Source organism: Cotesia glomerata, linkage group LG6, assembly GCF_020080835.1.
Source record: "Cotesia glomerata isolate CgM1 linkage group LG6, MPM_Cglom_v2.3, whole genome shotgun sequence".
Taxonomy (NCBI): Eukaryota; Metazoa; Arthropoda; class Insecta; order Hymenoptera; family Braconidae; genus Cotesia; species Cotesia glomerata.
The window spans coordinates 3,017,634-3,033,488 of NC_058163.1; the positions used below are offsets into that span (position 1 = coordinate 3,017,634).

At 29.3% G+C, this 15,855-nt stretch overlaps 1 protein-coding gene across 2 annotated transcripts; it reads right to left on the reverse strand.

The window, feature by feature from the left end:
- Positions 1 to 3,676: 3,676 nt before the first annotated feature.
- On the reverse strand, positions 3,677 to 15,534 carry LOC123266454 (ubiquilin-1). Of its 2 annotated transcripts, none has more exons than XM_044730687.1 (6): positions 15,327 to 15,534; positions 15,076 to 15,244; positions 14,689 to 14,884; positions 12,850 to 13,141; positions 9,390 to 10,147; positions 3,677 to 4,351 (listed from the first exon to the last, which is right to left on the reverse strand). In XM_044730687.1, the coding sequence occupies exons 2-6, from the start codon at positions 15,175 to 15,177 to the stop codon at positions 3,954 to 3,956; spliced, it is 1,746 nt and encodes a 581-aa protein (XP_044586622.1). In that variant the 5' UTR covers positions 15,178 to 15,244; positions 15,327 to 15,534; the 3' UTR covers positions 3,677 to 3,953. The 2 variants fall into 2 exon arrangements, with proteins under 2 accessions (XP_044586622.1, XP_044586623.1); XM_044730688.1 differs by having other exon boundaries at positions 4,049 to 4,354; positions 9,391 to 10,147.
- Between the last annotated feature and the right edge of the window lie 321 nt (positions 15,535 to 15,855).

Genomic DNA, 15,855 nt, shown 5'->3' on the forward strand with positions numbered 1-15,855 from the left:
TGCAGGTAAAAGTTATAAATAGATCTGGTTTCCCAAATGATCTAATATAGACCATACCATCTTGAGTGCGTTCGTGCATATAACGATATCCTCCCGTGAATGATGATGGAAGTATTACCAACTTCCCAATTTCATTAATGTTTTCGTCTTTTCTTAAAGCATCTTGCAAATGAATATAATTTTCAGCGCGTAATTTCGATTGATTATTTCGTATAAAAGATAGTCTTTCTGATTCAATTTTAGCATACATATCGACTAAAAGTTGATTAAACAATGATCTGAAGTGATGTAAATGATTATGGTTATTATGCCTAAGCATAATTCTATAAGCGTAGAAAGACATAGCTGATACGTTTTTATTTCCATATGGCTGCCCAGAAATAGGATTTATTTGAGGAATATTTATCGAATACCCATCTTCTCCGTAACAAAAAATTAAAGGATATTGTAAACAATCATAGGACCGATCTATTTCCTTTATACGTTGAATTTTATTGTTACGAAGATTAAGAACAATGTCTCTTGTATTAAATTCTTGTCCAGCAATCAAAACAGCAACTTCACTTGAAGTGGGTTCATTATATCTTCGTGTATGTTGATCAACAGGTTTTTTATCTGATCGTATTTTTAAATTAACTCAATCGCGCGGAACATGTTCCATATAGCTAATTTGAAATCTTTTATAAAAACATTATTTCGATGAAGCATGGATTGAAGCTCGGTGATCAAATCCTTGTCAATATTATTCTCAAATATATTACATCTAGATTGAGCTTGAAAATTCAAATCTTCAATGAAATAAATTTGTAAAAATTTTTCTTGGTTTTCGTCAACAGGATAGATACTACCAATGGTATGATAAACTTGTCCTTGAACTTTGAATGTCGGTAAATATACATCATTGAAAACTTTAGATGCTCTGAAAGATGTCATTTGAAAAGCAGCATTATATTTTCTGATATTTTCAAGAAAATGTTTTGACTTGCTGTGTACTCCTTTTATTAAATTATAGAGTGGTTGGGGAGGTTGAAGAATCGGTGGTAAAGAAACTTTTCCTTCGGAACAACAAATTGAATGACATTCATCCTTCCACCGTAGTGCAGAACAATATGCGCAAATAAACGACATTTTTCCAATTTTAAATGCTGGATCATCATCATACTTAATTCTTATATCATAGTTAAATGCACTATATTCTTTTTGCTTTCCCCATGGAGACATATTGTATAATCCAGTAGTATTATTAACGTTATCATTATTATTATTATTACGAATGTCACTTGTATCAATATTAGCATCGTTAGGATTGATACCATTGATTTCGATATTGTCTTGATTATGGAGATTATTTTCTACTATTGTCTCATCAACGGATCCTCGCAATCGTATTAGCCTCATTCTTTTTGCAATAGTTGTAGATCGGCCTAGTTGCAACTTTTTTTTTGGCATGATGGGATTCTGTGAATGCATATAAAAAATTTTTAATAAATTAAAAAATCCATGAAGTCACCAATAACAAATATATTTTATTAAAATAAAATATATAATCAACGTGAATATATTAATTATACTAACTTTTATAAGTTGGAGGCCCTCTTCTTCATTCAACTAACTAACAAATACTAAACGTATCATAACCAATAAATACTAAACAAAACACAATCGATTAAATGACACACAGAATCTTTTTTGTTTTGAAACAAAAAATAGCGTAAATAAATGACATCTTTACATAACCTTTGAAAGATGAATAATTTTTAAACAAAAGATAGTAGCATAAATGAATGACATATTTACATAACCTAGAAATGAATTAACAAAACCGGCGCTATAGACAACGGTCTAATAATTCATGTCACAACCTTGTGGATGCGTGGGTAGATGCGTGGGAGTGCGTAGGTGGATGGGTGGGAGTGCGTGGGAGGGTGTGTGGAAACGCGTTTATAAGCATTGAAGTGAAGTTAGACATTTTGTCGGTCCTTGTGCGCTCGAATATGAAGAAGAAGTGATGTTCATTTGTTTTCGTAGCAGAAACAAATGACTATCCACATAAATTTGAAAAAAAATGGTAAAGGGTTGATGGAATTCAAAAAATGAATAGCCTATAACCTTCTACAATTAATTCCGCGTCGAATGGTCATAGTCTCATGCCGATCGGTCCAGTAGTTTTCAAGTTTATCGATAACAAAGAAAAAAAAAGTTGCTTATATATATATAGATATATGTATATATGAAAAATATATCAAAATGCATGTGGGTATTCAAATGAAAGGTCTCGATGTGTGTAGCATCGGGATGAGCTTATATTTTTAAAACACATGCATTTTTGATATATTTTTCATATATACATATTTATAATATATAAAATATATATAAATATATGAAAAATTGATGTGGGTACTCAAATGAAAGGTCTCAATGAACGTAATGTCAGGGTGAGCTTATATCTTAAAAAATGTCATTAGTTGATAAGATACAAGGTCATTTCTTAATTATTGATATTTTCAAAAATATAAGCTCATCCCGATGTTACACTCATCAAGACCTTTCATTTGAGTACCCACATGGATTTTTCATTTATATATATATATATAATATGTATAAATATATGAAAAAGTGATGTGGGTACTCAAATGAAAGCTTTTGATGAGTGTAACATCAGGATGAGATTATATATTTAAAAACATCAATAGTTCACAAGATACAAGGTCATATCTTCATTATGTATCTAGAGATAGACCATTTTCGAATGCAACTTAAATACTTATGATCATATAATTGACTATCGGTGAGAATGGTATGAAACCTTGAAAATGCACAAATTCAAATCAAGACTTTTGCAATCACACTAAATTTCACTAAAAAAAAACCGATTTTATCATGACTATCTTGGACACAAAATTTTTCTTATTCTCTTAATAATATAGATAATCAAGAGCCGAAGTTCTTTTTAAATAAATAAAAATCTTAATATAAACATTAAGAAAAGCATAAAATGTTTTTAAATATTTATTCACAATATTTCCAAAGTTTTTAGACAATGAGACCTTTGTTTATCGATCCTTTAAACATTACCTGTAATTTATATTAATTACAATTACAATTACAAATTAATAATTAATAATCGGTAATTAATCTAACATACAACTAAGCACTCTTGGTCTCGCTACAAATCTATATAAATTTTATTTATTTATCTTGTTTGTTTATCAATATATATTTTTATTTGTATAAGAAAAAACATCCACCGTCATCAATACAGAGAGAAATAAAGCAATCTTCATGATGAAAATTACGCAATAAACATTTCCCGAGTGCGACGTTAAAAAACAAAAAGTAACCAACTAATTAACAACAACAAATTAATTAATTTATTTATTAATTAATAAGTATGACACCAACGTTTATTTCAATTCATAGTTTATCCATAAGTCACACTCTTTTTTAATATCTATTTTATACTCGTGTAAAAAATATTAAATTGATTTTTTAACGAAGGACATTTCAATTGTTAAAAATTTTTATGAAAAAATTTTTTTTTGTAAAAAAAAAAATTTTAATTTAAAAAAAAAACAAAATTGAATTTTTTTGGACAAAAAAAAATTTTTTTATAAAAAAATATTAAATTTTAATGTCCTTCGTAAAAAATTGTTTTACACAAAAAGTTGTACATATATCCATATTATAAATAATATATTTTGTCCGTAATTAACAACCAGTTAAATAAAATGCAAAGTGAAAATTTTAAACGCCAAGAGTAGTGTTACTGATTTTTATTTACTGCCAGAGATTTATTTAGTTAAATGAATAAATATTCACCGGATGTAATTTAAAAAATTTTAAATCTCTTGCATAGACAAAAATCAAAAGAATAATTATTAAAAGTGAGGAATATTAATTATAATTAATAACATTAATTATCATTATCGTTATCATTATTGGAATATTGGCGGTTAGCTCATCGAAACTTGCCCGTTGGCAAGTAATCTTTCGACGGCGGCATTAATGTCTCCGAAAGTCGCTATCAAAGCTTGAATATTGGCTTCTCTGTTGACGAATCCCATCGCAGTAAGTTGTTCTAGTTGCGTACGGTAGCGTTCCTCGGGTGGTGGGAGGTTCTGTCCTCCGACACCAACGCCACCTTGCCCGTCAACGTTCTCCTGCTGGTGGAGCGACATTGAAGAGACAACGTGCGCTAAAAGATTTGAAAAGGCGTTCTGAGGGCTCGCGAACGGATCTTGAGTTCCTGGGGTGCTCGCGGTTGTTGTTCCGGTTCCTGTTCCGGTTTCTGGAGCAGTCGTTCCTGTTCCAGTTGTTCCAGTCTGACCTGTTGTAGATCCAGTAGTGGTTCCTGCGAAGAAAATAATAGTTATAAGTTTTATTTTTAATAAATTTATTAAGGTAAAAGCTCCAATTATTGACAAGGGGTCTAAATATTGACACTCTAAATTATTTTTAAGTATATTTAATCATCTGTAATAAGAATAACTATCATAAATTTTTATTAAATTCTAATTAATTAAAAAATTGAAAAACATTACGGAGTTCAAAATATTGAACATTAATTATTAAAAAAAAATAAAGAGCACCAGTTCATCAAACCAGCTTACGAGCGTCTATTTTCTTAACAACTTTGGTTAGAAAAGCATTTTTTTGCCCTCCGGGCGGAAAGTGGCAACTTTCGTCCCGCTGCGCTAAACTAAGTTGCCGCTTTCCGCCTTCGTCGGACAAAAAAATAGTATACACTCCTCGGGAAGTAAATAAGAAAGCCTCAGATCACATGTTGGTTGACCTCGGCTTCGCCTCGGCCAACAATTACATGTGATCTGAGACATTTCTTACTTTACTTCCCTAGGTGTGTAATATACTATTTTTAAATGCCGAGTTTAATAGTATATTACACACCTAGGGAAGTAAAGTAAGAAATGTCTCAGATCACATGTAATGTCGGCCGAGGCGAAGCCGAGGTTGACAAACATGTGATCTGAGGCTTTCTTATTCACTTCCCGTGGAGTGTATACTATTTTTCTCTCCTCCGGGCGGAAAGCGTCAATTTTCCGCCCGCTGCGCTAAATGAAAATGCCGCTTTCCGCCTCCGTCGAGGAGAAAAATAGTATTCTCACCACGGGCAGGAAATAAGAAAGCCTCAGATCACATGTTTGTCGACCTCGGCTTCGCCTCGGTCAACAATTACATGTAATCTGAGACATTTCTTATTTTCCTGCCCTAGGTAAGAAATATACTATTTTTGCTCGACGAAGGCGGAAAGCGGCAACTTTGTTTAGCGCAGCGGGACGAAAGTTGCCACTTTCCGCCCGGAGGGCAAAAAAAATCATTTTTTGCTCGACGAGCAGAAAGCGTCAACTTTCGGCCCGCTGCGCTAAGCGAAGTTGCCCTTTTCTGCCTTCGTCGAGCAAAAAAATAGTATACACTCCGCGGGAAGTAAATAAGAAAGCCTCAGATCACATGTTTGTTGACCTCGGCTTCGCCTCGGCCAACAATTGCATGTGATCTGAGACATTTCTTACTTTACTTCCCTAGGTGTGTAATATACTATTCTTCATCTAATTATATGATTTTCTTTTTTTTTTTTATTAACAATATATGAAAAATTTATAAAATTGAATAATCGAAATTAATTGTTTCCTTTATAATATTTAAATAATGGGTGTCAATAACTAGTTGATAATTTTTAAATTGAATCTCATATTGACAGCCAGTCGACAGCGCTATTACGCCTTTTTTTTACTTTGACCTAAAAAATTTATTGTAAGAGTTTGAACTCTTCTGATTCAATAAATTATTTTTAAATTAATTTTTATATTTTTAAAAGTAATTAATCATTTATGGAAATTATTATTAATAAACTTTAATAATATTGATTACTTAATAATAAGTTTCGATAAATAAGAATAAGCAGATGATTCGATGCATGCGCAGTATAGGTGTTATAATTGGGGCTAAGGTATGTCAATAATTAGATCAATCAGTTTTTTAACCCGCCAATAATTGCTGTATCCGAATACTCTACTTAATTATTTAAAATTAATTAGTAAATATCAGTCATTATAATTTTAAAGAAAGAAATTGATTAGTTAAAACATTACTTGAGACTTAACCACAAACAGAATTCAACGATATTGATATTTGATTGCTTAAAAAAAATGATTTCATAAGTTCGTCTCTTATAGTGTCAATAATTGGGGCTTTTATCTTATAAATTAATTATTAAAAAAAAATATTTTTTTTAATTTGCTCTTTCAATTTTGACAATGTCAAATTAATAATGCAAATTAAATAAGTTTTACAACTAAAAATTATTGTAGTTGAAAATTATTGAACGTTTTGAATTGAGTTTTTTGATTTATAATTGAAAATTTGCTTTGTCATTCATAAAAAATGTAATTAAAAAATTAAATACAAATATTTCGCATTTTTAAATGAGCATATTAAATATTCATAGTATTATTTTTTTTAACTAATCAATAAAATGTTACTATTTTTTTCATGAAAAAAATTCTAAACCGTAAACAGAACGATCAGTACAAAAAACGGTATATCATCATTTTAAGTAAAAAAATTGTACCACCCAACGAGATAGTCTTTTCTAAATAATACATATATTTTGCAAAGACATAAACTATAATTTTTATATAAAATTTTAGCGTCTAACTATACCTCCAAATATTCAAAGCGGTACCCAGAACTTGAACCAGCTGAAGCCGTATAATTTTAACAGCACTCTAATCTCTAATAGGTTTATAGACTAATGATCAGCATTGTAATTTGTATTAATTACTGCAAATTAAATAAGTTTTATAGCTAAAAATTAGTGTAGTTAAAAATTATTGAACGTTTTGAATTGAGTCTTTTTCATTTATAATTGAAAATTTACTTTGTCATTCATAAAAAATGTAATTAAAAAATTAAATTCAAGTATTTCTCATTTTTAAATGAACATAATAAATATTCATAGTATTATTTTTAATATTAATGAACAATATGTTATAATTCTTTAGATATTTCAATAAAACGTTTAAAATTTTTGGTGTGCCTATTGCCATATATTTTATTAGTTCAACTACTGCTCCCGGAGTGTTCAACTACTGCGGCTTGTCAGAATTGATTGTTCAACTACTACTCCTTTGATAGTCTATTTTAAAATCGTTGTCAAAATATAAATATTCAATTATCTTTGTTATTTAGCGCTTCAATGAATTCAAAATTGTTTATATTTTCATGAAAATCACTAATTTGAACTAATAATTACTTCTTTATATGGGTGATTCGCTGTAAGGACGTCTTAAATCTGTACAAAATTGTCCGACCAAATTATTTTTGATTTTATAAGAAAAAAAAATCAACAAAGGCTACAAAACTATCAGCTTAATCATAATAAATAGACAGCCGATTTAATTTTTGCTTTTTCGATATTTGTGTATCTTTTGCCATATAACATGACAGGGGACTGTTTGCCAGGGGACTGTTTTTTTTATCAAATTGAGAAAAATCAAGCAAACTATTTCAATGCATTCAAATTTTCAAGTTCTCAATGAATGTTTACATTAATTAGAATAATATTAAGACTTATGGATCCAATTTTATAAATAAATTATAAATAAAAATAGTTGCCAGGGGGCTGAGTTTTGAAGTGGCCCAGACACATATTTCCAGCACAAACGGTGCTTTGACACTAAATAAAATGCCGATAAAGCGTTAACAGCCCTATGGTTATTAACTCAAGGCTAGTTATATCCTTATAAACCATACAAAAGGTATAATAACACGCTGGATTTTTTTTTTTGCTTTGAACTTCTGGCAGGGAATTGTTCTTGAAATGCCTGGGACAAACTTTGGTTTAATGAATTTAATGAAACAAATTAATTTTCAATACTTTTTATTGAAGACGATTGTTAGTTAACTAATTAAGCCATATTAAAGCAAATTTTAAGGGAGTTGGGAAAGAATGGATAGGGGAAAGGGGGGACCTACTCAGTGGGAATTTTTCCGTAATTGAAAAAATAATCAGACAGCCCAGACTGGGAATCGAACCCAGATCTCTCGGTTACGCGCCAAGGGCTCTACCAGTTAAGCTATCCGAGACAAGTACTGACTAATTTATTCAGTCACGTATATAAGACCCACCGAGCAAACAACGCCACCGTCCATCTTACGGTAAAGAGCCATATTAAAGCAAATATAAAAAAAAAAAAAATTTTATTTTGTTGAGGAAATTTTTTATGAAAATTATTTTTATTCTGAGTAATTTTTTTTTTTTTTTTTTTTTTTAACTAAACATTATGGACCAAATTATATATTATGGACGAATAACTTAAAATTTAATCTTAAAGTTTAAATTTTGGGAATGGGACAGCCCGGGGTACTGTTATTTCGGTGGTTCACGAATTTATACCAAAAAAACCAAAATTTATTTCATTTTAGTTTTCAATGCTCCAAATAGAAATGTTTTTTTACTTTCGTAATAAATTTTTTTTAGTAACAAAATAATTTTTCTAATAAAAAAATGCCTGGGACAGCAAAAAACATCCTTACAGAGAATCACCCATATATTAAAAGTAGGTTCAAACACGTTTTTCTTTGAAACCTGTTCAACTACTGGGTTCCTTAATTAAGGAAGTTCGAGCGAATCTAATGTAAACAATAATTTCCATCTTTGAGCTTTGAAATTAAGTATACGTATAAATAAATACGTCATTTATCTAATCACAAAATTTAAAAAAGATTCACCGTTTAGTTACTTAGATATTAAATTTTTAAAAATCACATATTTTATCTCCTTACACACGGGCTCTTATGGCGGAAAAACTTTTGTCGAGACTTTAATTATTTTATTCAATATTAACCTCCCAACTTTAACGGATAAAAAACTATACACAAGAAACTTGGATTATTGCAAAACATAAAAACAATTTAATAATAATACATTACTGACATAATTTTTGAAATATTTAAAGTCAAATTTTATGTTTGTAACTCGTTTATCGTCAGCCATTTATTCGAATAAAGATTTGACAACATCGCGTTAATTAACAGCTGAGAAAAAAGAAAAGGATAGAAATATAGTTACAGAGAGAAAAATGTTTAACTCACACACTCATCCACGTCTCTGTTATGGGTATAATCAAGCGCGCTATTGCCAAATCTGTTTATTTATTCCGGCAAGTAATAAATACCAAAGTCATTTTATTACTTTGCTTTATTAAATAAGTAAAAATTATTAATTATTAAATTGTTTAAATTATTTTAAATTAAAATAAAGAATTTTGACGAATATTGGGAAGACTAAAATTAAAAAAAAACTTTAACATTATTTTGACTCATTAGTTACGCTCGAATTTCCTTAATAATTTATTTATATAAAAAATTACCTTGTGTTCCAGTAGGTGGCGCAGTAAAAGTTCCCAGTCCTCCCATAGACCCAACAAAATCAGGAGCGACGGTCCTGAGCTGTTCCATACCCTGCTGAATCTGCATTATCGCAGCCAGGGCGTCGGGGTTCGTGACCACGCTCTGAATCTGAGGATTCTGCATCTGCTGGATGAACGCCGGGAGCATTGTACGCATTTGCTCTTGCATTTGCGGGTTGGACCTGAAGTGAGGGTTCGCGGAGAGGATGCTGTCGGCGATCGCGGGGTCGTCGGACATCGCCTCGAGGATTGAGCGCGTGTAAGGTGAGCCAAGCATGTTTCTCAGCAGCTGGGGGTTCTCCATCATCTGCTGCGTCAGGCTCTGCATTCCTGGAGAGTCAAGAAGGCCGCGACCCAGACCACCCAGAGTCCCACCAAGAGACCCGGTGGTGGTTCCAGTTCCAGTTCCGGTTCCAGTTCCAGTTCCTGTAGTTCCTCCCTCTGTGCGCTCTGGAGGACTCCAGGGGTTTGGCAGAGGGTTCCGGTTCTCCTGGCCCTGCTGAGGGTTATTTACACTGTCAGTGCTGTTCTCTACCAGCGCAGCGAATGGGTTGCGATCGTTGGCTGCTGCTGCGAGCAGCGGCTCCTGGATGTCGCGGTACATGCGTCGGAGAGCGCTGTGGCCGCCTGGAATGCTTTCGAGGTTCGATAGGGCTCGGTCGTGAGAGCGCATTAATTCTTGGAGCATCGATGGGTTCCGGGCTAGTTCCATTGTTTGTCTAGATTTTTCAATTAATAATTTAGTTATTTATTTAAAAAATAAAGGAACCAAATTTTGACCACGCAATAAATGATTTTTTAACATTAGGATTTAATAAAATAAATTTCTGTTACATTAAACAACAATGACGTCAAAACGAATGCAAAAGTAAACTTAACCTTAAATCTGTCTGAGAAAGTAGGTAATTTTTGGCCTAGACTGATAATGAGGTACACAAATTAAAGCTTATTTAATAAGCTTTCAGACGCTATTTATAGAATTTTGATAAGATATCACGTTCAATTGTAATTGCACGGAAATACGGAAAAAGTGAAAATTTTTGCGATTTTTGAAAATTTTTGAATTGCTATTATTCCTGAACTATTCAATTTGGAAAAATAAATAAGTATACAAATTGAAGCTTATTAAATAAGCTTCCAAATGCAATTTACAGAAATCCGATAGGATGTTGCGTTCCATTGTTATTGCACGGAAATAAGGTAAAAGTGAAAATTTTTTGCGATTTTTGAAAATTTTTGAATTGCTCTCATTTCTAAACTAATCGACAGATTTGGCTTATCTTAGAACTTAACCTTGGAAATCGTCTTAAGAATAAGTATGTTACGTTTTATTGATATCCGTATAGAATTACGGGAGTTAGAAAAGAGACAATGCCGATTATATCGTATATATATACATACATATATAAACTTTTGAACCATATGCATTTTCTGAATCCGCTTGACGAGCTGAGTCGAAATATAGCAAAATTTTTCAAAAGTTCCGTCATGAGGACCAATGCAATAGTTAGATTTCTATGAAATCTACTAAAAATATAAAAGATAATTATGAGCTGTGATAGAATTTGGTATTTTACAATAAACGTTATTATAATGCAAATAATTTATAAAGATGATTTTTGTTTATAAGCAATCTTCATATCATATGACATTGCAAGCGAAACAAATTCACTCAACAAAATATTCATTAACTGTTAATAAATAATTGTTAACTATTAATAAATATTTATTAACTATTAATAAATATTTATTGAATGTTAAAAAATATTTATTGAAATTTAATAAATTAAATTATTAATACTTAATAAAACCTTCTATCAATGTATAACAATTTTATTTTAAAAAATCTAGTAATTCAATTTTATATCCAATAGGTAATTATTAATTTTTTATTATACTTTAAATAAAAATTTAAGCATCTACATAAATATTTCCGGTTAAAAAAAATGTTTGGGTACAAATGTCAGAAATTTGAGAAAATTACTCATTAAAAACCTCACCATGTTTGCTATATTTATGATCAATTTATATAAAATTAAATACTTCATAATTAATAAATAAGTATTTGTCAAAACAATTTAATATCCAAGATTAATTATCAATTATATTTTTTAGAAAAAGCATGTTGATAATTTAAATAATACTCTGGTCAACAATTGGTGTTGTAAATTATCCAGTGTACCTAATATTAGTATAGCTTCAAAGATTGATTTAAATATGAGAACTGAAGATAATATTGTATCAGAATACAGAACAACTAACAACAATACTTCAATTATTAACATGTCAGTAAATAGATTAGCTAATGTCCAAACTATTATAGATTTTAAATAAACATTATTTACAAGTCTAGTTAGCATAATACTACTGGTCAGTATTTGGAACATACAAGATCAATAACTAGTAAGTAATGTTCAATATTCGGAGCAATCGACTGTAGCGTTAATTATTACAATTAAATGTTTATTATTATGTATTTTATAAACAAAAGTATTGTAGTTTGTAAGTTAAAACTATAAAAAAAGGAAAAAACTCTTTTCAGCTGATAAACTCTTCCAATAAATTTACGAATATTTTAGTTATGTAAATTTTATCTAAACTAGCCAATATTTAGAGCCTTTACTCTATTATAATTATTACTTTTAATATTAGCAAAAAATTTATAATCTTTTAGAATCATTGAAAATTTTTTTTAAAAATAGATTTGAAGAATTTATTTTAAATTTTAATTAAAATTGAATTTTTTAATAAAATCTTCTCTAAAATTTTGGATTTAATTAATAATTATATTTAATTCGATAAATTAAATATGTAAAATATTTGTTATCAAGATATCAATAAAAAATTCAATTAAATTTTTTTATAAAAAATACTACTGGTCCGTATTTCGAACATAGCCGGTCAATATTTAGTAAGTAATGTTCAATATTCGGAGCAATCGGCTGTAACGTTAATTATTACAATTAAATGTTTAATATTGTGTATTTTATAAACAAAAGTATTATAGTTTGTAAGTTAAAACTATAAAAAAAGGAAAAAACTCTTTTCAGCTGATAAACTCTTCCAATAAATTTACGAATATTTTAGTTATGTTAATTTTATCTAAACTAGCCAATATTTAGAGCCTTTACTCTATTATAATTTTAACTTTTAATATTTGAAAAAATTGATAATCCTTTAGAATCATTGAAAAATTTTTTTAAAAATAAATTTGAAGAATTTATTTAAAATTTAATTTTTTAATAAAATTCTCTATGAAACTTTTAATTTAGTTATATTAAAATATTTATTTATGTTTATGTTATCTAAACTGGTCAATATTTGGATCCTTAAAAATAAACTAATTAATATTTTATTTTAGAAAAAAAAAAAAAAAAAAAATAATACAAAAATAAAAAATTTAACTGAGAATAAAAATCACCTCAATAACTCTGGATTATTCAACATATGACTGATCTCCGGATTGCGCTGCATCAACTCTTGCATTTGAGGATTAGCCGACACTAACATCCTGACATTCTCCGGATTTTCCATCAAACTTTGCACCAAAGGATTGTCAAAAACCTGCCGCATGGATTCTGGGTTCGACAGCAGCTCGCGTTGCATGCGTTGCTGTAGGTCAGCAAAGTTCGCAGACCCAAGTCCTAAATTCTCCAAGCCCGCCAGTCCTCCAATATTTCCTAACCCGAAGGGATTCGCTCCAATATCCGGAACTGTCAAAATAATCAAAAACATAAACATACTGATAGATGAATTTATTAATTATTAATAATTCAATTTATTTAAAGACAATTATTTAATTTTTTTAATATTTATTAACATTCAATAAATATCTATTTGAGAAGAAAGTACATTTATTAATAGTTAATAAGTATTTAATAATAGTTAACAATTATTTATTAACAGTGAATAAATATTTTGTTGAGTGAATTTGTTACGCCTGCAATGTCATAAGATATGAAGATTGCTTATAAATAAAAATCATCTTTATAAATTATTTGCATTAATTATATTACATTATAATAACGTTTACTGCAAAATACCAAATTTTATCACAGCTCATAATTATTTTTTATATTTTCAAATATTAAAAAGGTTAATTTATTTAGTGAATTGAATTATCATGTATTCCAGCTACACGGAAAAAAGTAAACTGTAATATTCACTCGGATTCCGGTTAATTTTATAGTTTCAAACAGTAAAGCCGACATCGGGGTAGCAAAAATATAAATATTACAAAACTTAATGTAGAAAGTATAAAAGCCACAAATTATAATTTAATATCCAAAATAAGTGATTAGTAGCTGACACTATAGTAAATAACGACTGTTTCATCTTAAAAAATTACAGTTTCAAACAGTAAAAATTGCCATTTCAATACATGGTCCATATTATGAGGAGAAGAGGAACTCAGATGAAAGAGAAGGGGATCTTACTCTGGAAGAATTTAACATTTGAAACAGTAAAAATTATACTTTTAAAATATACATTTTACCAGTCCAAGCAAGTCAATAATTACAGTTTGATTTTTAGCGTTGCGCTTAAAATTTATTATTTTACTTTGTAAAAATTGACGTTGCTTGTATTAGAAATTTATTAACTTTATTTTATACTTTTTACATATCATAAGATCATTTTTAGGTACGAAATGATAAATATCAAAGTCTGAATACTTAATTATTATACTTTAACATTTCAGACATTTACATAGCGAATATTACTGTTTGAAATAATATTTTTTTCCATGTAAAGAGTAAATTGTAACGTTTAAATGGTAAATATTATATAGTAAATAGTAAAATCATGATTTTATTGTTTGAAATGGTAATTTTTAGCAGTTGATCATTACTTATTATAAATCGACTGTTATTTATTACAGTTTACTTTTTTCCGTGTATAGAGTTGTAAAAAGTGTCAAAAGAAAATTGCTATTTTTGCTTTTTATTTTAAATAAATATTTGTTAACAGTTAACAAATATTCATTAACCATTAATAAATATTTATTAACAATTAATAAATTGTACTTAATAAATTTCTTATTAACTGTTAATAAATATTTGTTAGCTCAACAAATATTTATTAACATTTAATAAATCGTATTTAATAAATAATTTATCAACTGTTAATAAATATTTATTAAATCCTGATGTTAAAAATTCATTTAATAACAGTTAATAAAGCTTATTAAATATAAACAAATCCTTTTATCAGTGCAAGAATAAAAAAACCAAATTTCAAGAGAAGAAATTTAAATAAATACCTGATCGTAGAGGCGGAGGCGCAGTGTCCGGCTGCGTAGCAGCCGGACGTGGTGTTTTTATCACCAAGTGAACTGTCAATCCATCCTTGATCCGATGTGTCTCCAATGTCTCATGATCTTTCATTATTTTCCCCGCGAATATCAAGCAGAGCTGCTCAATCGCAGCGCTGAATTTTTCTGCGACTGCTTTTTTGAACTAAAAAAATATTTTATCAATTTATTTAATTAAAAAAATTATTTAATTAATTTGTCAGCGAATGTACTCGAAGCCTAACCCAAAAAATGACACGAGTGACGTGTTGTAGACGTCACATTAAATGAAATTTCCTGAACTGACGCAATCGATAACAAAAAGTAAATAGAGTGAAAAATAAAAAAATGACTTACGTCTTTAATGCTCGCATTTTCTTCAATTTCGATGGAATGTTTGTCCTTAGGAGTTTTTACGAAAATCGTTATTTTCTTTGCTGTCTCCTGGCCTTCTGCCATCTTGGACTGCTAGTGTGTGTTGTGTATCTGTGATGACTCGTACTTTTTTACTGCGATCTAGTATAGCCTATTTTCCAGCATATATTGTGGTAAGTACATCATGTATAATAAATGTATATATTACTCTCGTATCGTATGTACTTACTTACCTAGATATTGTTAATAATTTCTCTATGTGGGTGTCGTGCTCAGGGGTTAGCACCGAGGCGTCGAAACGCGCTGATTAATGTTATTAATAACAATTAAATGTTATTTTAATTTTTTTTTAGGTACTTTTTAAAATTCCGGTGTCCGGTTGGAGTAATTGAAGCGTATTTAGCTCCTGCATGTTCCCTACTTCTCACTGGTCATTAAAAACTTTTGATAAGATGGCTAGTGGGGCTATCAAAATGGCTGATATTTTGAAATTTACTGGCAGTGACATCTGGTGGGTGGAATTGGTTATTAAAATCGAGATAAGATGCGCATCCATGGATTTTTTTTATTTTTTAATCAACTGTCAAAAGTAAGTAATTTTTTTTTTTTTTTAATACTTAAATAAATTGATAAAAAATTTCACTTAAAATTTTGACAGATTTTTTATAAAACTTGAATCAGCTGACTGTCAATTTTTTTTTGTGTTTTTATTACAAATTAATTATAATAATAAAATACTTCAAAAAAAATTTAACTACGAAT

Coding starts and splice junctions, on each gene's coding strand:
- LOC123266454 (XM_044730687.1), bottom strand. CDS start 15,177: ATGGCAGAAGGCCAGGAGACAGCAAAGAAAATAACGATTTTCGTAAAA. Junction 10,148..12,849: donor AATAATCCAGAGTTATTGAG/GTGATTTTTATT, acceptor TGAAAAATCTAG/ACAAACAATGGAACTAGCCC. Junction 4,352..9,389: donor GCCACCTACTGGAACACAAG/GTAATTTTTTAT, acceptor TTTTCTTCGCAG/GAACCACTACTGGATCTACA.